Source organism: Macrobrachium rosenbergii, chromosome 50 (genome assembly GCF_040412425.1).
Source record: "Macrobrachium rosenbergii isolate ZJJX-2024 chromosome 50, ASM4041242v1, whole genome shotgun sequence".
Taxonomy (NCBI): domain Eukaryota; kingdom Metazoa; phylum Arthropoda; class Malacostraca; order Decapoda; family Palaemonidae; genus Macrobrachium; species Macrobrachium rosenbergii.
In genome coordinates, this window is record NC_089790.1 from 14,838,276 (window position 1) to 14,860,381 (window position 22,106).

The 22,106-nt window shown below is 35.9% G+C and overlaps 2 protein-coding genes across 3 annotated transcripts; one reads left to right on the forward strand and one right to left on the reverse strand.

Annotated features, from left to right (window-relative positions):
• Positions 1–466: 466 nt before the first annotated feature.
• LOC136832651 (uncharacterized) lies at positions 467–11,206 on the forward strand. Its single transcript, XM_067093922.1, has 10 exons — positions 467–1,323; positions 4,787–4,936; positions 5,400–5,513; positions 5,957–6,122; positions 6,637–6,842; positions 7,937–8,147; positions 8,571–8,691; positions 9,605–9,772; positions 10,525–10,684; positions 11,113–11,206. Exons 1-9 carry the CDS (start codon positions 1,257–1,259, stop codon positions 10,681–10,683), a joined length of 1,362 nt encoding a protein of 453 aa, XP_066950023.1. The 5' UTR covers positions 467–1,256; the 3' UTR covers position 10,684; positions 11,113–11,206.
• Positions 11,207–11,457: 251 nt separating this feature from the next.
• RpS18 (ribosomal protein S18) lies at positions 11,458–21,018 on the reverse strand. 2 transcript variants are annotated; one of them, XM_067093923.1, is made up of 4 exons: positions 20,953–21,018; positions 17,805–17,990; positions 13,971–14,072; positions 11,458–11,648 (listed from the first exon to the last, which is right to left on the reverse strand). In XM_067093923.1, exons 1-4 carry the CDS (start codon positions 20,953–20,955, stop codon positions 11,481–11,483), a joined length of 459 nt encoding a protein of 152 aa, XP_066950024.1. In that variant the 5' UTR covers positions 20,956–21,018; the 3' UTR covers positions 11,458–11,480. The 2 variants fall into 2 exon arrangements, with proteins under 2 accessions (XP_066950024.1, XP_066950025.1); XM_067093924.1 differs by lacking the exon at positions 20,953–21,018 and adding an exon at positions 20,814–20,836.
• Positions 21,019–22,106: the final 1,088 nt, after the last annotated feature.

The following is a 22,106-nucleotide window of genomic DNA, read 5'->3' on the forward strand; positions in this document are numbered from 1 at the left end:
CTAACTCGAGCATTAGGCTAGTTACTTATACTTTGGATAAACTATAAAAGATATTTAGATGTATGCAATTATAACAAAATACAGAAATATCCATTCAGATTTGTAATAACTGGTTCACAAAACACTCTCAGTAACTATGATCATGTACAGTACCAAGCTAGCAAATCAGCAAGAATTAATCATACTCGTAAATGAATATTAAATCATTAAGCTGATTTACCCAAATTCATATGTGTGGGACCTGTGTAGAACAAGTTATGGGGTCATTTAATATTCAGTAGGTACTAAATATGCCTTTATGTAGTCGTGAATTTGAATTAGGCCTAGGCTTAAACATTGACATCTGGAACTAGCATTCATACTTGCCTTAAAAATGTTAATTCTGATTTCTTGTAATAATCAGCAACTTTGCCATATGTTAAATTACATTATTTTATTTTGATTGTGATTGTTTTATAATTTTCAGGCTATTTTGAGAAATTATAAGCAAGTTAACAGGTAACAAAATGGTAGAATGTTATTATTAGTAATGACAGATAGATGTGAATTTATCGTCATCATCTACGATACTATTGAAATATATTTCATGAGAGTAAATTATCTGCAAGGAGATTATTTAATTATTACATATTTCACTATCCAGAGCTTTATAGTTACGCATAAAACAAGTAAAACTTAGTTTGAAATGGACACTGCAAACGAATGAACGACTAGTGTAGTTACCAGCTAGTATTTATTTGTTAGTTTTTTGTTTAAAAGGTATATTCAAATGCAAGCGTTTGCGCCTTATATCGCTGTATTATTCATATTTTAAAAAAGTATTCTTACACCAAATTCAAGATTCTCTATGAATAATGAAAGTGTAAAAGTGTGTACAGTGTAAAATTCATTGAAATTTACACAAAAAATCTTAGTCATTTGTTAAAAAGCATATTCAAATTCAAGCGTCTACGTCCCATATAGTTATATTCATGTTTAAAAGTGTCCTTACACAAAATACAACACTTTTCACGGATCGAAAAAGTGTAAAAGTGTACAAAAGTGTAAAATCCACTAAAATATTCACAAAAGCATAATAGGCAACTGGGCACCCAAGCAGGTGTAAAGTGTCTCCCCGAATACTGTTACCGTGCAGTTGGTAACTGGCCACGTCCGAAGGTGTGTCTATCGCCGGTAACCCTCCTTGTTGACCTCCTGCAACTCGTAACCTTTAACCTCTGATTTTTCGGGTGACCCTTCTTCCTGCGAGTCCAAACATGGCCCAGGCACCTGCCAAAAGGATGAAGCCCAGCAATTCGACGCGGGACGAAGAGTTTTTCCCAGGTTAGAGAAATTTTACTTTTTTTATTTTTTCTTGAAATAGCTAAATCAATCTAGTCTTTCGTTGTTTTGTTTGATACGTTGTTTTTGTTGATTTGCTTTATTGATTGATTGATTAAAATTGTTGTTTTGGGGTTCCTCGAGTTTTGATTGGCTGAAATTGGCTCAATAATTCAGTGGGTTGCAAAGTCCACATGTCCAGATCGTGGCTGCATCTCTGGTGTCATGTAATATTTATTATAATAATATAATTGTAGTATTTTTTATATCCTAATATTTATTATCACATTTTTATCTCGTAATTTTATCTTTATATTTTTATCCCGTAATATTTTTATTTATATATTTCTATCCATTAATAATACTCGTGTTTGTACCCCTTAATATTTATTTTCATATTTTTATCTTTTAATATTTATTATTTTATATTTTTACATCATAATTTGTATAATTTTTTGAATTTTTATCTCCTAATTATTATTTTTATATTTGTGCCCCTTAATATGTATTGTTTTCATATTTTTACCCAAAATGCTTATTATTTATATTTTCTTAGTATACCCTAATACTTATTATTTTTATATATTTACCCACTAATACTTATTATAATTATATTTTGAATTTCCTAATCCTTTATATATAATTATATTTTGCATTTCCTAGTCCTTTATATGGGGGTAAGTTTTTGTTGAATTTTAAAGTATTCATATATTTATATATATATATATATATATATATATATATATATATATATATATATATATATATTGAGAAAATTAAAAATGAATACCAGCGTGAGAATGTGTTGTGGTGGTTGGGAAATGTTGAGAGAATGGAGTATCATAGTGATAGCCAGGCGAGGTGGGTGCTATCAGAATGGTTAACCTTGCAAGAAAGGCCCTCCTTCCTCCCAGCATTTATTATTATTATTATTTTGCCAATATTTAACAAGACATTTCATGACCCCTATTTTACCTAGCCAAAGTGAATGTGACGTAGCTCAGTTTTCAAGATCCAAAGGTCACAGAAAGAATGTGGCCCTATTTTCAAGGTCACAGAAGGAACATTGGCCCTATTTATAAGATCCCAAGGTCACAAAAGTGACCAAAAACTTTCAAAAACTTGAACAACATAATCATTTTACAGATAATTTTCATACTCCACATGTAAGGTTATTCAGTAGCAATTTGTGACGTTTGACCTTAAAAGTTAACGAATTGTCATGGGCAGTTAGGCATAGGCTGACAAATTTCATGCAAATAATTTTTTATGTCGGTGTATTAATTTCAATTATTGATTAATTTGGAAAATAAGTCATATTTTCTTATTGATTTGATGAACGAAATAAATATAAATAAATTGAGGATATTTGTGTATGTGTAGTTTACGAAGGCATAAATACGCATAAACACAACACTCGCAATGGAGTACTTAGCATGATAATCCCGTTTTTAAAAGTACCAAGGCTACCGTGAACTGTGTCGGAGTAAAGTATTCCCTAGTACTCCTGTTACTTATATCAAGTTGCAGGAATTACTCCTTTTTTCCCCGTCTCTACTTAACTCGCCTTTACTTTTTTAAGTATTCTAAGTAGGGGGAGTTGTGGAGTGCAAGATACATATATCTTTTCCACGCAGTGTCAGGTGACGTAAGGGACAGGCGCGTATGCGCGCGCAAACGAGACCAGCACCCGTTTCTCCAAGCTGGGAGTTTTACGGTCGGCGTAGCATGACCTGGCGTAGCTAAACTTGCTGCTGTTGCCATGTCAAATGCTTAGCATTGGCTCAAATAATCGCGAGACTATCTCCTAGCCTTGCACAGACTCAAATCTCGAGACTATGTCCTCAAATAATCTCGAGACTTTCTCATCAAATAATCTCAAGATTATCTCCTAGGCTTTGCACAACTCGAATAACCTTGAGACTATATCCTCAAATAATCTTGAGGTTGTCTCCTCAAATAATCTCGAGACTGTCTTCTCAAACAGTCTCGAGACTGTCTCCTCAAATAATCTCCTAGGTCTTGCACAGAGTCAGATAATCTCGAGACCATCTCCTAGGCCTTGCACAGACTCAAAATCTCGAGACTGTCCCCTCAAATAATCTTGAGACTATCTCCTCAAAGAATCTTGAGGTTCTCTTCAAATAATCTGGAGACTGTCTCCTCAAATAATCTCCTAGGCCTTGCACAAACCGTCTCCTGGACCTTACACAGACTCAAAATCTCGAGACTATCTCTTCATATAATCTGGAGGCACCCAAATAATCTCGAGACTGTTTCCTCATATAATCTGGAGACTCCTCAAATAATTTCGAGACTATCTGTAATGCCTAGAACACTCAAAATCCCGAGACTATCTCCTCAAATAAAATCTAGACTGTCTCCTCAAATGATCTCTTAGGCCTTGCACGAGACTATCTCCCATGCCTTGCACAGACCCAAATAATCTCGAGTCTAACTCATAGACCTAACACGGACTCAGACGGACTCGCTGCTCAACCTCGGCCAGTGTCCAAAAAATGCCTGGAGAGAGAGAGAGAGAGAGAGAGAGAGAGAGAGAGAGAGAGAGAGAGAGAGAGATCCGTTATCTGCATTATAACGAAAATCCATTTGGAAACAATCTCTCTCTCTCTCTCTCTCTCTCTCTCTCTCTCTCTCTCTCTCTCTCTCTCTCTCTCAAGAACTGAAAGAGCTTATCTTTCCTTTGTTGTCTCTTTCTCTCTTATCACCAAAGGCACAAGTTGAGATGGGAGACGTTTAGATAAAGAGAGATTACATAAGTCTGGTGAAAATTAAGACTTATTGCGAGAGTCTCTAAGGCTTGGAGACAAGAGACTTAAATAATGATGAACTTTCACTAACGAAGAGGAGTTTGTTAACTCCGTTACCATGCACCGGACTGCACGAGTTAAACTTGCTACATAAACCTTTTGTTGTGATGTTTGTAGAAGGAAATAAACCATTTGGAAGGATATAAACTGTTTAAAAGGAAAGAAAATAAACCATTTAGATATGAGAGTGAAGTTTTTTTTTTTTTAATGAGAAAAGGTACACCGGCAATAAACCTTTGTAGTCACGTGTTGAGAAGGAGATAAACCACTGAGATTCCAAGTGCATGTTATGCGTTTATACACGTAGTCTTATCAAGTCTAGAAGCACAGTAAAAAAACTACAAAATAATCTAGACCCGGTAATCATGTCCGTTAAATATAAATCTCTTATCTTGTATTTAAGTCCTTTTCTGAACTATTTGGACTTTCATGTTGATGTACTTACCTTCATGAATTTGGAACTGATTAAATACATCAAAAAACATAGAGTAAAACAATGAGTTATTTTCTAGAAGTCAATGGCTTAGTCTACACATTAGGCCTGTTAGCTCTCTCTCTCTCTCTCTCTCTCTCCAGCCATTCATAATGGTTTTTATTATTATTATTATTATTATTATTATTTATTTATTTTTCAGGTGTTTCCCAAATTCAGTATAAACCGGACGCCGGACCGGACGAGACCTTGGTCTTCCGCCATTACAACCCCCAGCAGGAGATCCTGGGACGCACCATGGAGGATTGGCTTCGGTTTTCGGTCTGCTATTGGCACACCTTCCGAGGCGTTGGTGAGTTCAGGATGTGGTCCTTATTTTTGTCAACATTTTTTTTTTTATTAAAAGTCCTTTGAAAAAAAAATATTTTTTTGTCTGTTTAGGAGACTGGTTTCATGTTCAAGATTGGATTTATGGTTCTAGTTGCTTACTGAGGTCATGTTCCAGTAATGGTTTGGAAACTCAAAAAGTCCAGGGTATAGGCCTATTGAATGAGATTTTTAGGCCTGACCTCTGCTCAGAAAAATAGCTTATAAAAACTGTGTAGGATCTTCTCAAAGAAAAGCCTTTCTCTTTCCTGACATGATAAAGAATATGGATCTACAGACCATCCCTGTATACTTTTCATATTTATCAAGCATTTTGCCCTAAGATCTTAAATTTGGCATAAAATATGTAGCGTCTGTAGCTTCATTTATTTAAATTATATGTTTGTCTGTAGCCTCATTTATGCAGAGTATCTGTTATCCCTCTTCAGGAAGCGACCCCTTTGGGACAGCCACCATCAAGAGACCCTGGGAGAATGGAACTGACTCTGTAGAAAATGCCAAGAGGCGCATGAGAGCCGCCTTTGAATTCTATACGAAGTTGGGTAAGTCAGTGCATGTCACATGGTTCACTGTAGGCATTACTAGCCCAACTTTGAGCCATTTGGTAATCCATTTCAGCTTCCTTTAATCAATTTTGCTTTCCAGCCTCTCAGACTGTTACTTTTTAGTGCAACTGGGGTTTTTTTTCTCTCAATTTCACCTTTAGATCATTTTACTTAATCTAATTTATATCCTGGATATCTTCATCTTGCTGTCCAACTACCCTAACTCGTCCTTTTGAGTCTCCAAAATGCAGAGTGTATGAAAGTGCCCCAGTACTTGGCTTTATTATAGTTAATTAAGTAACACATATTAAGAAATTGAATGATTTTATATTTTAGTACCATACTTACGAGAGATTGTTGTACCTTTGCAAATAATTCCTGGAATTTAATTTCCACAAGCACATTTTTATATATAATTATATATTTATATCTTGTGACAGGCGTCAAATACTGGTCGTTCCATGACCGTGATATTGCACCGGAGGGAGCAACCTTAGCAGAGACCAACGCCAACCTGGACCAACTTGTTGAACTGGCTGCAGAACTCCAGAAAAAGACTGGGGTCAAGCTGCTCTGGGCCACTTGTAACCTGTTTAATCACCCAAGGTCTGATATGCAGACTTTTTTTTTTTTTCTTTGTTTTGTTCATTCACTTATAAAAGTTCCTGATTTTTTTTACTAATGGAATTCTAGCATTTTTGTTTTGAATTTTTTGGTACAGTTGAAAAGGGATATTGTTTTGAACTTAGGCCTATCTGTTCAAAAGATGTGTAGGCCTAGGTTAAATTTAACCGATGAGAACGCAGTTACTCTCTTGACATTTTCATATTTTAAGTGTAAAAACACTTCTGTCTTTTAAACTTAGTGTAATAAAATCAGTGATTAATGATTTAGTTTAAATTTAAACATTTAATGTTTCAAATCATATTGCTTTCAATGTCTTTTAATTAATCACTGTCTTTTAATTTAAAATTAGTTAGATCAAAACTGTGTCTAATGTTTCAAAGTATATTGCTTTTAAGGCCTTCATTCCTGTATATTTACAAAGAAAAGACCGTTGCAGGTAAAAACAAAAGATGGTAAAATTTGACAAAATAAAAAATTGCATTTAAACCAACAGATACATGCATGGAGCTGCAACAAGTTGCGATGCCTACGTCACAGCTTACGCAGGGGCACAGGTCAAGAAGGGTTTAGAGGTTGCCCACAGATTAGGAGCCGAGAACTTTGTGTTCTGGGGAGGGCGAGAGGGTTACAATTCGTTGCTCAACACTGATGTCAAGGCGGAGCTCGACCACATGGCTGCTTTCTTTAGGATGGCAGTTGGTAAGACCCAAGTATTACAGTTACTATTTATTTGCCATGTTTAGTAAATCAATTGGGTCATCATCAGATCAGTGAGACTAATCTCCAGTCACCAGTGTTAATCACTACAGAAAAACCTTTGCAGCATTTAGAGGGTTAGCACTCCATCAGATGTCAGACAACTGAAGTCTTCATAAAGCGCATTTTTTTGAGACCTATACTGTACTGTACTGCTTTGTTCCTTTCATTACCTGGTCAAAACAACTTATATCAGTTGGCACTACAAATGATTAGGGGAAAATATATACTACATTTTCTTAAAACATCACATATCCAACTGCTGTCAGCATTCTATGTTCCTCCTGTGCTATGCAAAACTAAATGATCTGTTTAATTCAGGTAATCAGGACCTTAGAGCAACTCTTACTATGTTTACAAAGATCTCTACTGATCCTTAGGCATTATCACGCCAAGGACTGATAGACTGAAGTTTGCAAACTGTCATCACAGGAGCTGTGGTAATCAGTGCTGAGAAAACACCTTCTATAAGCAATTTGTGTTGAAGGAACCTGAACGAACTTGAGAAAATTCGTACTCAATCCTTTCTGTATGTAAGGAATTTTGGTAAAGTTCTTGCCTTACATCAATAGGACAACTTCTCAAAGAGGTCTTGAGTTTGAAATCTAAGAAATTTGTCAAGGTTCTTGCCTTACGATAATAAGCCCTTTTCTCAAAAAGGTGGCCACACTAGTTGAAAGTGAGTGGTGCAGTTACTCTGAAGGGGCCACCCAATCTCTCAGCTAAGGAAAGAGGATGGCTTTTGTATTGGGATATTGGGACAGGTCCCAGCTTCATTACTAAGAAAGGGAGCCATCTGTCAGATCAAGATAGAAATAAAGGAACATGGTCTGATATTTTTTAATGCAGACATAAAAATCACATTGGAATAGTACTTGTACCTTGGTAAAATTAAATCTGTGTTGTCATTACAGTTATTACTGATTATTTTTTAGAGCTTTCTTAAAGTATTTATGGTATTATAGTTCCTGGAGCTACAAAATTGGCCTAAATGAAACTTGTATTATAATGACCTTTTCGTTCCTCATTGTTTCCAGCCTACAAAGAAAAGATTGGATTCAAAGGACAGTTCTTGATAGAGCCAAAACCAAAGGAGCCCACTCGCCACCAGTACGATTATGACTCCCAGACAGTAATGGCTTTTCTCCACCAGTATGGGCTGACACAGTATTTCAAAATCAACGTGGAACCCAATCACACAACCTTAGCCGGACATCCGTATGAGCATGACGTGGTGTTTGCATCTGCGTAAGTACCAAGTCACATTTTATTCTACTTAAATTAAAATGTGTGCTTTTCATTGTATTTAAGTTTTGAAATATTCATTATTACGACCAATACGAAACACTATTCTTACTGGAACCTCAGAAGTTCAAGCAAAGATGCAATGCGCATTACTATAAATCGAAGTGTCCTTGCATGTTATCATTTCCTTACATTTTTATGTTTATTAATTTAATTTATTTTTTCTTTTTCTAGTAACTGATCTCTTTCTGTATTTCCTATTACACTCTGTTACTTTTTTCAACTGAACACCATTTTCTTTGAAAGCTTGAATTGCAAATCATTAATGGCCCTTGTGATGGGCTTGTTCCATATGAATAGTGGTCATCTTCTGAATAACAATAATAATAAAAAGTATTAATATATGTGTATATATATTTTTTTCAGGTATGGGATGCTTGGCAGTATAGATGCAAACACAGGATCCCCTGATCTAGGTTGGGACACAGATCAGTTCCCAATGGACATTCGCAACTGTACCGTCATCATGAAAACTGTTATTGAACAGGTAAGGTCAGCATCATAATTTTTAATATGGAGGTCTACTTACTTAATTTGACCATACCATAAATTACTTTCTTGGATCATGTACTAACTAAAATATACACTTCCAGTACAGTATTTAATAACATGCCACAACAGAATAATATATAGTATACCTTATATATGTTTAATCTGCCTTTTAGAGGCAAAGCAAAACCATTGAAAATTATTTTAAGTAACCAGCGGTATTGTGATTAGAACCATCCACATATATGGTATTTGTTCCTAGGACTTCAACTAGTAATCATAGTATTTGTCACAGAAAATCCAAGGAATTCATGCATTTTCAAACTAATTTACACCACAGTAATAATTGGGCTGGGCATTTTCAAACTAATTTACACTACAGTAATGACTGGCTTGAGCAGAGACTTGTCCCCACTGTAAATATACCATAGATTCAGAAATTACAGTAAGAGCTGGTGACTGGAGGGCCCCTCTGTCCAGTATTACTCAAAACATTGTTTCTTGGGAATTTATGGGAGCCAGCATTCCAAGATTAGGAGTGATGCCTAGCCTTTGTCAAATTAAGGCCTTATGATAGCACAGGCTTTCACTTGTAAGAGCACCACAGAAAAACAGACCAGCCAAGCACTTTCATGCTTACCATAAGTTGGAATATATAGATGGGAGAGGAATGGTTGCATATAAATGGACCTCTCTGAGAAAAATCTTATATTCCATATTTAATACTTTCACGTATCAGTGATGAGTAAAATCTGAGTAAGGACACGAGGCATAGGTTCAAGGTTTTTTCTTTGAGTTATAATGGCTACATTAACAGATGGCAATATTGATAGGTTAACTGTTAGGATAACCAGTAGAGATTGGTGAACTAAGTTTAATATTCTTTTTGTAACAAATTTTGTTACCCGTAGGGAGGACTAGCCCCAGGTGGTCTGAACTTTGATGCCAAAGTACGTAGAGAATCGACAGAGCTTCAAGATATGTTCATTGCTCATGCAGCTGCGATGGACACCTTTGCCCGTGGCCTGAAAAATGCAGCTAGAATAGTTTCGGAAGGAGTCATGCGGAAATCTTTATTGGTAAGTATTCATATGCCATTCTGACCAGTTTGATAGTTTGCCAATTCTGCACATTCTACTTGTGTTGTCATCAAGCAGGCACTTTTATTACAAGAGCAGTAATGGAATGTTCTTATATGCATCAGTGTCAGTCCATATATTACATACATCAGACCTGAAAGACACTTGCTCAGTATCCATTCTTTTATCACAAAGTCCTTAAGTATTTATGTAGTTTTCTTATTAATAACCAGTTATGTTCAGGATATGGTTTATTACATATTTAAGAATGTTTAACTTTTCTATTTACAGCAGATTGTCTTAGCTTTTGCTTCATATAAAATACACTAGGTCACAGCCACACCTTCCTCCACAAGTATGTTTGAACAGGGGTTAAAAAACTATATTATCATGGATTGTATTCATATTCCATTCCATAAATAAAAAAAGCCAGGTATGTTTAAAACAGCATTTAATAGACCCGTTATGGATGTTTAAGGTAAGCGCTATGTACCAAGGCAATGTTATATTTTTTATTAGTATACATTTGCAAGTTTTTGTCCTCCAACCAAAGTTAACTTTTGTTATATTACCACCAGGTAATGTGAATTCCACAGTCCAGGCACCTTTCACTTTTAAAATAAAACTATTTCAAACCAGAGATTTGGTCTCTATTAATTGCCTTTTTTTGGGCGTTACCATTGAAATGAAATGTCTCAACTACAGACCAGAGATTTGGTCTCTATTTTTTTTTATTTTTTTTTTGTTACCAGACACGCTATGTATCCTGGAATTCTGGAATGGGTGCCCGGATTGCAGCAGGAGAAGCCACTCTGGAAGAATGTGAAAAACTAATTCACGACCACGGTGAACCAAAGAACACATCGGCTCACCAAGAACATTTCGAGGCCATGCTTAACCATTACATTTAAGGTAATACAACTAAAAGGTTTTAATTTGGATGCAACATAGTAATTTAGGCCAACAACCAAGTGTTGGGACCTCTAAGGTCATTCGGCACTGAAAGGGAAACCGAGTAGCAAGGTTTTAATGGTGCAACATAAGGAAAACCCCACATTTGTACCATGAAATCATTGTTAGGAGAGGTGGAAAGTAAGATGGAATCAAGGTAAGAATTGAGGTACAGTAAAAGGAATGAAAGGGAACGCAGCTTGGAGCTCAAGTGATAAAGGACATAAAGTAATATGTACAGTACACTGTGCACCAACAGTACTACCTCCCTACAGGGATAATTTTGTTTGTTTCTTATATATATACTGTATATAAATTTTTTTTTTTTACAAATTTGCATCATATTTGTAAGTCCAGCTATGTAGATTTTTTCTTTTTCCCTATTTCAGGGGATGTTCTTCCTCAAATGCTGTTCTACTGCCATTGTTGACCGTCCAGGAATGTTATAGGTTACATCAACCATTTTAATAAATAATCTGGACATGTTTGAGTTTTCTGACAACCTCTCAGTTTCATTACATACAAACCCTCACTTGTCTAGGTACATTTGAAACAGGCATTCTGCTGAATGTTCTGCCAATAACAATGTTGAGGTAATGGAGAACTTGGGCTGTGTAAGATGACATACAAATGTTGAAAAAGGAAAGTCAAATACCAAATACCTTGTAAAATTTTTAAAAATATAAATTCTGCAATATACAAAATCAAAAACAAATGGGTTATGGAAACTCATCTGAAACTCTGAAGTTTATTTCTTTTACTTCTTCTTGGATACACCAACAGTGCGACCACGGCGACCAGTGGTCTTTGTGTGCTGACCACGCACTCTCAGACCCCAGTAGTGCCTCAGACCGCGATGGGCTCGGATCTTCTTCATGCGCTCGAGATCCTCACGTAACTTTGTGTCGAGGTTATTGGACATCACCTGGGAAGAGAAATCATTTCAAGCTTTCTTAAAATAAACATACAATGATCACAAAATGACTAAACTCAAATTCAGTAACCTCAAAGCTCTGTGAAAAATTACTATGTAAAACAAGTCACTAATAAGCCTTATTCCATGCAAATGGCACTCTAGCTTTCCATGGCTGCTTGGGATCATAGTCAGGGCATCCTGATAAATGGATGCTTTGGCTTCTTCCACTAAAGAGTTAAGAGAGAAACCAGGAAATTCCTCAAAGTTATCTACACACGAGGATAAACTCCACCATTAAATTTGCCAACTACACGAAGGACAGAATTTTCACCCAAAACCAAAAGGGACCTGCTCTACTTAGTATTTATAAACTGTGGAAATTGGATTAGCAATGAGGAATGTACAGTGAGGGCTCTATCTTTAGAAGTCTCTTAAAACAGAGCAGTTTGCATGGAATAAGGCTATTCCTGATAAGTGGGTCTGTACAACTCTTCAGTAAACAGCACAACATACAACCCCACGTATTTCAATTACGTGGTATTTTTTACCACTGGCCAGCAAACATCAAAACAAACCTTTGTTGATAGCTGTCAAAACCTAAAGCCAATAATCAACTCTGGTGTAACTGCTATCAATTGATCTTGCACAAGTTCTACACCTACATACCATAGTTTAGTATGTAGGCTCTAGCTTGTGCAACTTGTAATCCCAGATGATGATGGCTTAAGTGACAAAAAATACGGCAAAATTCTCCACCTTTGCAATTTCAATATGTTTACTACTGTTCTCCTCATAAATGACACTCGCCACTTCAAATGTCAATCCTGCCTTGTGAATTATGCACTTATGCTATAAAAATAAATTCCCATCTTCATTCAAAATTCACTAGCATATAAATAAAAACCAGAAACACTACCGCTCTTGAACATTCAAATTTATTCATTCAATCAGCTACACACCACTTCTATTCAAAACTGGTTGACATTCTTACTTCTAGTGCTGATCCATGCATTTGACATTCATAATCTATTATATATCAAAATAGATGTTTTACACAAAAATGTTGATCTATAAGCACTGTAAGAAAGTTAAAGCCACTTAAAGCAGTTATGTTTTTCCTATAGAAAAAAAATGTGGTTGTTCCAATCCATTTTAAAGTGAATTTTTAGAAGGGCTGTGAAAATTTAAGGCAAGAAATTTTACCAACAAACAAAAAGATAAAACAGCTCTCATTTTCAACTATTATCATTGTTCTTACATTTAACACTCACTAAATGAATAGTTTTTTCAATGTTGAGCTGAAAGACAACAAAAGGTCCCCTCATGTGACCCTAAAAATGCCAAGGTATGGCATTCTGAGAATGCCATGAGATTGGACAATAATTAATTGCAAAATAATCTAAATTATTTTTATTAGTGAGTAGTTCTTTGGCAATGTTTTCTGCCTAAGGTAACCATCACACCAGTGAGAAATATTCCATAAGGGATCCAATTCTTCCTTTACAACTTGTGGCTGAATAGCTGTCGGCAATATGTACTTGGGTACTTGGGAAGTTCAATTACCCAAGTACTTTCATATAAAAAGTTGAAACATCCTTTTTCTCAAATGGATCTTCATATCCAGAGAAAACTGCTTTGTGACTTTATGTTCTAATCCTCTCTGAATGTGGACCTCATGAACAAGAGTCTTTGATAATGTTAAATCCATGGGCAAAATATGATGTAAATATAAGATACATGAATAATCTTTTGCGTTATAATTCAAAGCTCACAGCCCTGACACCTAGGTCATTCTCACTCTTCCTTTTTTCTGTTTAACACAAAAACAACACAGGACGCACAAAAAAGGAAAAACCTACAGACAAAAAGACAAATATATTTGCAAATATAGTGATATATTACCTATTTAATAAGGGTCTTCTCATTTCCTGGACATTAGTCAATTGACTATTCTTAAATGCTTCTTCAGAACAAAATACATTGACGCCATGCCTCTTCCAAAGGCAGAACCATAACCTTTTTCTAAAAATTATAAAATAATATTTAGGAAAACTATACAACTCAAATTTTTGAGCAACCAATTATTAATCTGTCCAGCAAATCAATTTTTTCTTAAAAATTACACATTTAAAAAAAACTGCCAGCAGTTTTCAAATCAACAATACTTCACCTGTACAAATTCTGTGAACCCTTATTCCAAATATAAAGATAAGGGGCAAAACATTCGTAATTAATCTAGCAAGTGCTCTACCAATGAACCACCGGATCCATCAGTCATTGCACTTGCTATTCAGCAAACCAGCACTCAAAATTCATGAAAACAAGACTCACCTGACTGTATTTACCATCCTTGATATCCTTTTGTCTGTTCAGGAACCAATCAGGAATCTTGTACTGCCTAGGGTTGCTCATAATAGTTACAATCTTTTCAACCTGTGGACAAAAAGTAAAACTTCAAAACCTAAGAAAACATGTGTATACCATGCAAACATATGATGGATGACAAAAGGAATTCCAGGTTGAAAGTTCGTGTTAATCTCCCTCCCAACAATAAGCCAAACACACGTGAAATGGCTGTGTTATGGAGGAATTCAAAGGCACATATTCTCAAAGTTCTGACACCCGAAATAAAGGAGATAGGAGAGACTACGACCCAATCTTACATTTCCCATAAAATTATATAGACCCCTTTCCTTGGCCTTACAAAAATCATCTACTGCTGACGGACTCTCATATCTACTGATCATGGGTACTTTATTCAATTAAGTAAATTTATTCAATTAAATCTAAAAGAGAGACATTACGGAAGCTTTGTGACTTATCGGAGTCAAGTCAAACTACAATTCAATGACTTCCATATTAAAACTGGGTGATAAATTTCGTTAAAACTGGGTGATAAGTTTAGTGGACATGGTTTAAAAATAAAAACTTAAAACCTTGAAAGAAGTTTCCATACACTTGAGAGAGTGCTATAGTGACACAATTGGGATTTCTATCACAGAATGAATTTATAGAATAGTAAACTTTTACATAGCACGGGTAACTCCATACAACAGTGGCTGGAAACCAAATCTTTTAAGACCAACACCAGCTAAGTTAAACACACTGTCATCAGGGAAGCTAATAATCCAGACCTATCCCTTAGCCTGATGGAAAAACAAATACCTTAACTGACTCACACCTAGGATTAATGGTCCCCACCAAGCAAACAGCCCACAACACAACAGAATGAACAAGTAGTCAGAAGTTCAGGCAATCTGTTTAGGAGTCCTTATAGAAATCTCATCTAGTTCCCTTCCCTTTATGAATGAGGTCAGTAGTTATGAAATTTTTAAGTAGACAATAAAAGATTTATAATTTTTTTTTTTACCCTCAAGGATGTGAAGGAGTTGATATGAAAAACAGCAGTTATCCTATTGCACCCTAACCAATCCAAAGCTTTCAACAATACTCAGTTCACTTAACCTGATCACACCAAAGTTCCTGCCCCATATACAGCACCCATTAAGGTCTCTTAATAACAGTTTCCACAATGTCTGGAGTTTATACTGACCTGCAACACTACATACTGTACAGGACCTGGGTTATCTATCCAGATATAATGTGTGGCGGTAAAAAAATTAACTCTGTAGTGAATCCTTAGTCTGATAAGATTTAAAAAACCATTTCAGGTGGTAAATTCTCTATTACTCTTCCTTCCACATATGCAGCCATTGCAAGTTTGCAAAAGCTGTGAAATTAGAAAGGAGTATTACACTTATGTGTAGATCTTGAAATCTAAGCTGTTCTAACAAAATTCATTCCTATACCACATCACAGCAGTCCCTCTATCTGATGCTTAGTGGTTCTGCCATTCTGACAACAATTAACCAATCATTTTTGTGATATCCTATAGCTACAAGTAATTCTAAAGCTTTTGGCCAAATCTAATCCATATTTTACATTTTAAACAAAATTCTTGTGTATATAACAACATCAGGCAACACAGCACAAAAGAGAAATCTCAACAATGAAAACAGAACATGCAACAAACAAGGTGTTATCAAATCTGAGAATATAGTGGACAAGCTAGGCCACCTTGCTTCATGTGGGGGGACTGGCCTACTCACCAGAATTTGGATTTTATGGCTATTCAGTGACTAGCTGACCAAACCAGCCTGGGAAAACTGAATGACAACTGATAAACTCTCTCATTCTCCTCCCTAACACCTCCTCTACTCTCTCTTTCACTTCCTCTACCTCTCTCCAACTCTCCTTCCCCCTCCCTCACTTCTTTCCCCCCTCTCTCCTCTCTCTCTTCCCCTCTCTCACTTCCTTTCCTTCTCTCTCTCTCACTTCCTTCTCTCTCTTCTCTCTCTCTCTCTCTCTCTCTCCTATTTTCCTTCTCTCTCTCTCTCTTTCCTTCCTTTCCTTCTCTCTCTCTCTCTCACTTCCTTCCTCTTCCTTCTCTCTCTCTCTCTCTCTCTTCCTTTCCTTCTCTCTCTCTCTCTCACTTCCTTTCCTTCTCTCTCTCTCACTCTTCCTCCTAACACCCCCTCTACTTTCTCTCTCTCTCTCCCTTTCCTGTCAAGGTAGTTGCTTCAGTTACACTGCGCAGCATTTTGATATTTTATATTTCACCCCCTCTCACGCCCTCATTCCTACTAGGCTGAACTTGGACTTAAAAAGGGCATCGGGTGTGTTACCATTCATCTCGGCAACCTTAAAAACAATGGGTTAGATGCTAATATGTGTTTTTTTTTTTTTTACACATTTTTCACTCCTCAACCACCCCCCATTCCTATCGGGGCTGAACTTAGACTTAAAAGGGATTGGGGGTGTTACCATTAATCTCGGTGATCTCGACAACTATGGATTAGACACTAATATCTGTCATTTTCAGATATTTTTACATGTCACCCACTTCCCACCCCAGCAAAACTTTGGTGCCAGTGATGCCTTACCTCCCCAAGTATCTTTTTCCAGATAGGAAGTCATATGTGTACAAGTTTGGTTGAAATTGCTCAATGCATTTCAGAGTTATGCTAGAACACACACACATACATACATCCATTTTATATATATATATATCCATATTTTATATATATATATATATATATATATATATATATATATATATATATATATATATATATATATATATAGACAGCCAAAAAGTGCCTTGTGCAAGACACTTCATTTACGAAAGCATAAGATTGTATTCCCATTTGAAAACCCTGTTACTGTAGTGAATTCTTAGTCTGATAAGATTTAAAAAATCATTTCAGGTGGTAAATTCTCTATTTACTCTTCCTTCCACTTACACAGCCATTGCAAGGATGCAAGAGCTGCGTGATTAGAAAGGGACATTACATATTAAAAGCGCACAGATCTTCAAATCTAAGGTACTGTAACTAAAGTCATTACTACCTACATTATAGCAGCTGCTCAAATTATCAGTTCCTTTGGTGGAACTGCCCTTCTGATAAACAAGAGACCTTGTAGTATAGCATACAAAAACATTTGTTAGATATCATACTACTAACAGTAATTACAAATACAAAAATTTTGGCCTCATCTAAACTGTACTTTCCAGTTGATTGACACAATTCCTATGTATAGTATAGCAACATTAGGTGACACAATGAATCTAAAGCCATACAGTTGTCTCCACACAAGCTATTGCAAGCTAGTAGTGGACACAAGATTAATTTGCTACCAACTGTTTTACATATTCCCAGTGATTATTCTTTAATCTTTGCTACCAACTGCTTTACATATTCCCAGTGATTATTCTATCTTCAACATAATTCTACCTCATAAAGGACCCTTAAAAAAAAATACAAGCATCTAAGTACTCGTAGTCAGCTTTGCAAAATTATGCAAATTCAACGGAAGGCCAACAAAATCTGCAAAACTGATAGTTTCTCCTAAGCACAAACACTTATCAACTAAGTTTATCAGTGATGAAAAGGACAGGGCATTTACTTAACAATAATCTATACAAATTTACATAAATTCTAAAAATATCAATTATAACTTAAATTTGCTACTATCAAGTCCTTGCTGCAACTTACGTTTAAACATGTAGGTAAATATACAATCCCATATGATTACTTGGCTACTCTAGTAAATTTTAGAGCCACATAGAAAAATTCTTATAAAATAAAATACTGTACATCATACCTCCTCCTCTGTCATTTCTCCGGCACGTTTTGTCTGGTCAATATCGGCTTTTTTCAAAACAATGTTGGAGTACCTACGACCCACACCCTTGATGGCAGTCATGGCGAACATAACTTTGCGTCTGCCATCTATGTTGGTGTTCATGAGACGCAGAATGTGTTGAAACTTCTCTGGCAGTACCAACGACTGAAAGATTTAAAAGTATTAGACTAACCGTGACCATGCAAACAGGAATACAAGAATTAAGATACAAAACAGCAAATTTCAGTATATATTTAAATTTTTCGTATATAAAAATTGGGGCCATTTTAGAATGACGGACACAGGTCCCTTCCTAAAATGTTGTGTCCTGACCTAACCAGACCTTACCTTCCAAACCTAACTTGGGGTAAACGATCGAGTATGACACATCGATCGCTGAATGTTCACTTTTCACTCTATTTAATTGGTGAAAAAAAAAAAAAAAAAAATTTTAAGAAAGCCTTTCCAAAAGATTGAAGTTTCATTAACAAAGTAAGCTATAGGAAACTGCCATATGAACTAAAATAAGCATGAGAAGTCTTCATAAAATAAATGTTAAAGGCAATTTCGAATCCAACAGGTCTCATGAATCCAATTTGTTCAACAATGAATATTTTCAAATAAATTATAATGAACATGTAATACATTTATTCAACTTATACACTTATTCTGATGTTTAACATTTAAATATCTAGCGCTCTGACGCACTAGTTCCCCGTCCACGGCCGGAAGGCTGCCAGTGCTTACCACTGATGTAAAGGAAATGGTATCAGCGTCTACGGGTACAATTTTTTTTCAGATTTAACACAGGAAATAGGCAGTTTGTTTACACAAGTGACTTAGCAAATAATGAGTTTACACAAGTGACTTAGCAAATAATGAGTGTGTCACACTACTTATTAGGAGTTTCAAGTAAAACTTTTGAGAGTGTCATGGCCTGTAAGTTAGCACCGCGCACTGCTAACCCTTAATGAACCTCTGTTTTATCGGAAATGTCATTTCATATTTTACGTGAAAACAGCTACTTTGATAAGAGCACAGAAGTCTCGGCATGCTGTAAAGAGGGGGCACAAAGTCTCACTGATGCTAAAGGGGGGGGGGGATTCAAATGCATTTTCTGGAAGTGTTCAGAGCACGGGAATTACGCAACATGTCAAGGCCCAATCATTTACCTTAGCACGCTGTGCCCTGACCACCTTCTGCCCGCGCTACAATAACTCCGCCAAGGTAAGTAGTTCTGGGCCCCAGCGACTTCATGCTTTCTGGGGGGGTCCAAGCCCCCCCCATCAGGTTAGGGCACGCCGCCCTATGTTAGGTTAGGTTGGTTACATCTGGTTAGGTCAGGACCTGGTACTACAGGAAAAGTTTGTCTTGTTTGTATTCGTCCGCCAGTTTCCTAGACAGAACCTACAACACAGCCTTCACCACCTAAACTGTAGGCGCTCCAAAGATAGTCAACAATTCCCCTTGATGACTGGCAAGAATCAGGCCACAGTAGCAATCTCTAGTTTTACCCCTTTTAATGCCTGTTCGTCTCATTCATGTGAACACGATAGAATTAAAAATGGATATTTACCAATGTAAATCAAGATCAAAATTAACAGATTTTAAAAGCTCACAAGACTAAAATAATCTACCAAAATCAACAAAATCAAAATTATCACAGAATACCCTGTATAAAATTACCAAAGTTAACAACATTGAAATTAATAGTAAACTGAGCATATGGTCACTAGCCCCACTAGGTTAGGATATAGCCTACCCTAACCTTCCTTTATCCTTCACTCCGTACCTGGGACACATGTACAAGGCTAGGTTAATTCAAACCCTTGAAAATATCCTACATATTTCAAAATGAATAGCATCCCTTGTCTTTGGATACCAGATTAAAAAAAACATATAAAAAATTGGTAGATCTAAGTAGTAGCTCCGTGGCGGCAATTTCCTTCTAACTTGACTTTTTCTACAATTTTTTGGTTGCTAATTATGGATTTACCTTTAATTTTGTCACACAAATGTAATTAACCTGTAATAAACCCCTGAAGTCCATCCAACAAGGGGTTTCCATACGCAATCTTCACAAGACAGACCACGGGTACGTCTGTTTCGAACGGTTCATATCCCGTCCAGCAAGTGCAATAACTTAACGTATGGCTAATGCCCCCCGCCCAGTACTAAACACAGCGAAGGGACATTCCATTTGGCCGAGGACAAACAAATCCAGCGGCCAGTATCAGAAGCCCTAATAGTGTAGAAAAAACCAGTTTCCAAGGTGAAAACAGGAGCGGAGCTAATACTTAGAATAAAAAATTACAAAAAAAAATAAAAGGTTCTGTAAGGGTACCTGATAGCACTGAAAGTGTACGTAGGAAAACTAAAGGCAATTACCCTAAGACATGGGATACCTAGGGATGGATGGATGTATGATATTTAGGGCAAAAGCTCAGGCACTGGGGCCAAGAAGGCCATTCAGTGCCTGGCTTCACACAAATATACCAAAAATGGTTAATTAATGCTGCCTAATTAAAAAAATTCAATTAATATTACTTTTCCCTCATATTGTATGGGCTTTTCATGGAGACGTTCAAATGGAACTTCAAAAACCTCAAAATTCTAAAACATTCCGTCCGTAGAATACCGGTAAGTTGTTTATGGTAAATAATGGCACGTAAATACTTTATATTAATCTATAATACAAATTTCTATGGTCTTGTAAACATGTTAATTGTAACGGCCAATTAATTTAATTACACGATGCAACGTAAACTTTATATGTCTTCACGTTATTTCTATCGGAAAACCACTAAATACACCGTATAATGGAATTTAAAAAAGGGCTGCCATTGAAATTATGACATGGCACTATACATTATTTAAAAAAAGGATATACGAACATATATTTCTATAAAAAAATGAATGGCACGAAACTGCATGATCCTACACACCTAGAGTACGATTGTAAACAAACAATATTTTCACTGATAATACCATTCAGACTTGAACAATTTCTCCTAATCAACATTCTGCAATACTTATCGTATCCATATTTTCTAAATAGACACTTTAGAACGTCACAATTGGGCCGATGACTGGGGATTCAAAATTTCTTTACAAGAAGCTAACGTACCATCTTGGCGGTGCGTTGATAGGAAAGACTGGGAAGGAAGATCAAGGACGTTATAACGTATACAAAGAAAAGTCAGTGCTGGAAAATAAGTCACTTTTTAGGATGACGTTAATGTGACATTTTGACATTTTAGATGTTTTATGTTCTATATTTAATTAAAATTATTATATATTTATTCTCAAAACACGAAATTTATCATAGATTTTTACCTATTGTGATGCTGATCTTTATGGTTTTCGATGCGTCGAGGACCTTGCTCAAAGCAGTCAGCTTAACCCTCCCTTTTGAATATGTGAAAAAGAATGAATTACAAAGCTTTCCAGGCTTTCATTTTCCTAGTTTTTGCGTATATTGTCTTAAATTTTATAATCTAGCTCTCAAATTACATTACGGATGAACTTATACAGATAACATTGAGAACATATACAAATATTGATTTCTCCAAGATAGGTGCCAATTATTTATTTTAATTATATATATATTCTTTTCCATCCCGTGTCTTTGGCTTCTCAGATGTTTCCTCCATTTGCATTTTATATTAAGCTGTATACATGCATAATAATTACTGAAAGTTATGGGTGGTTCCGTTAAAGTACAATTCTACTTTAGACCTACTCAAAATCTACCACCCTCGACGAAATTCCGAGTCGTTTGCCAAGAAATGACTTACATAAATCCATCTTTTACCATCAACCTCGTCCTATCTAATCCTACACACTTCCTTTTTACAAAATTTTTATTTCTTCGCCAAGGAATGGTTCAGTGAGTGACAAATCCGTCCTTTACTATTGATTCTCTTCCTGTATAATCATACACACTTCCTTGCAACCAGGAGTCTATATCAGACGTCTCATAAACTTACACATCAGAATTTACTCTATCTGAAGGATAATGAGGTAATCTTAGACTAGTAATACAACAAGGAATAATCTTAGAATATGTAAATTAAAGAGTAAATTTGGCTATTTGTAGAAATATAATTGAAAGGAATGTTTAAAAAATGTGACAAATTCATGGGGTAACAGCCAAGATGAGGACAAAAATTAAATAATAACTGATATCCAACGTTTCATAGATCTATTACTTAGAGATTGAACTTAGAATATTAGGAAATTGATCAAAAGCTTATGCTTTAAATAAATAAACTCAAACAT

What these genes read in the sequence shown, in the direction of transcription:
- RpS18 (XM_067093923.1), bottom strand. An exon ending in GAGAAATGACAGAGGAGGAG is followed by an intron (nt 14,073 to 17,804) that starts GTATGATGTACA and finishes TTTTGTCCACAG; the next exon opens with GTTGAAAAGATTGTAACTAT. An exon ending in AGGATGGTAAATACAGTCAG is followed by an intron (nt 11,649 to 13,970) that starts GTGAGTCTTGTT and finishes TTCTCTTCCCAG; the next exon opens with GTGATGTCCAATAACCTCGA.
- LOC136832651 (XM_067093922.1), top strand. Translation starts at nt 1,257, where the DNA reads ATGGCCCAGGCACCTGCCAAAAGGATGAAGCCCAGCAATTCGACGCGG. An exon ending in GGACGAAGAGTTTTTCCCAG is followed by an intron (nt 1,324 to 4,786) that starts GTTAGAGAAATT and finishes TTTATTTTTCAG; the next exon opens with GTGTTTCCCAAATTCAGTAT. An exon ending in TGAAAACTGTTATTGAACAG is followed by an intron (nt 8,692 to 9,604) that starts GTAAGGTCAGCA and finishes TGTTACCCGTAG; the next exon opens with GGAGGACTAGCCCCAGGTGG.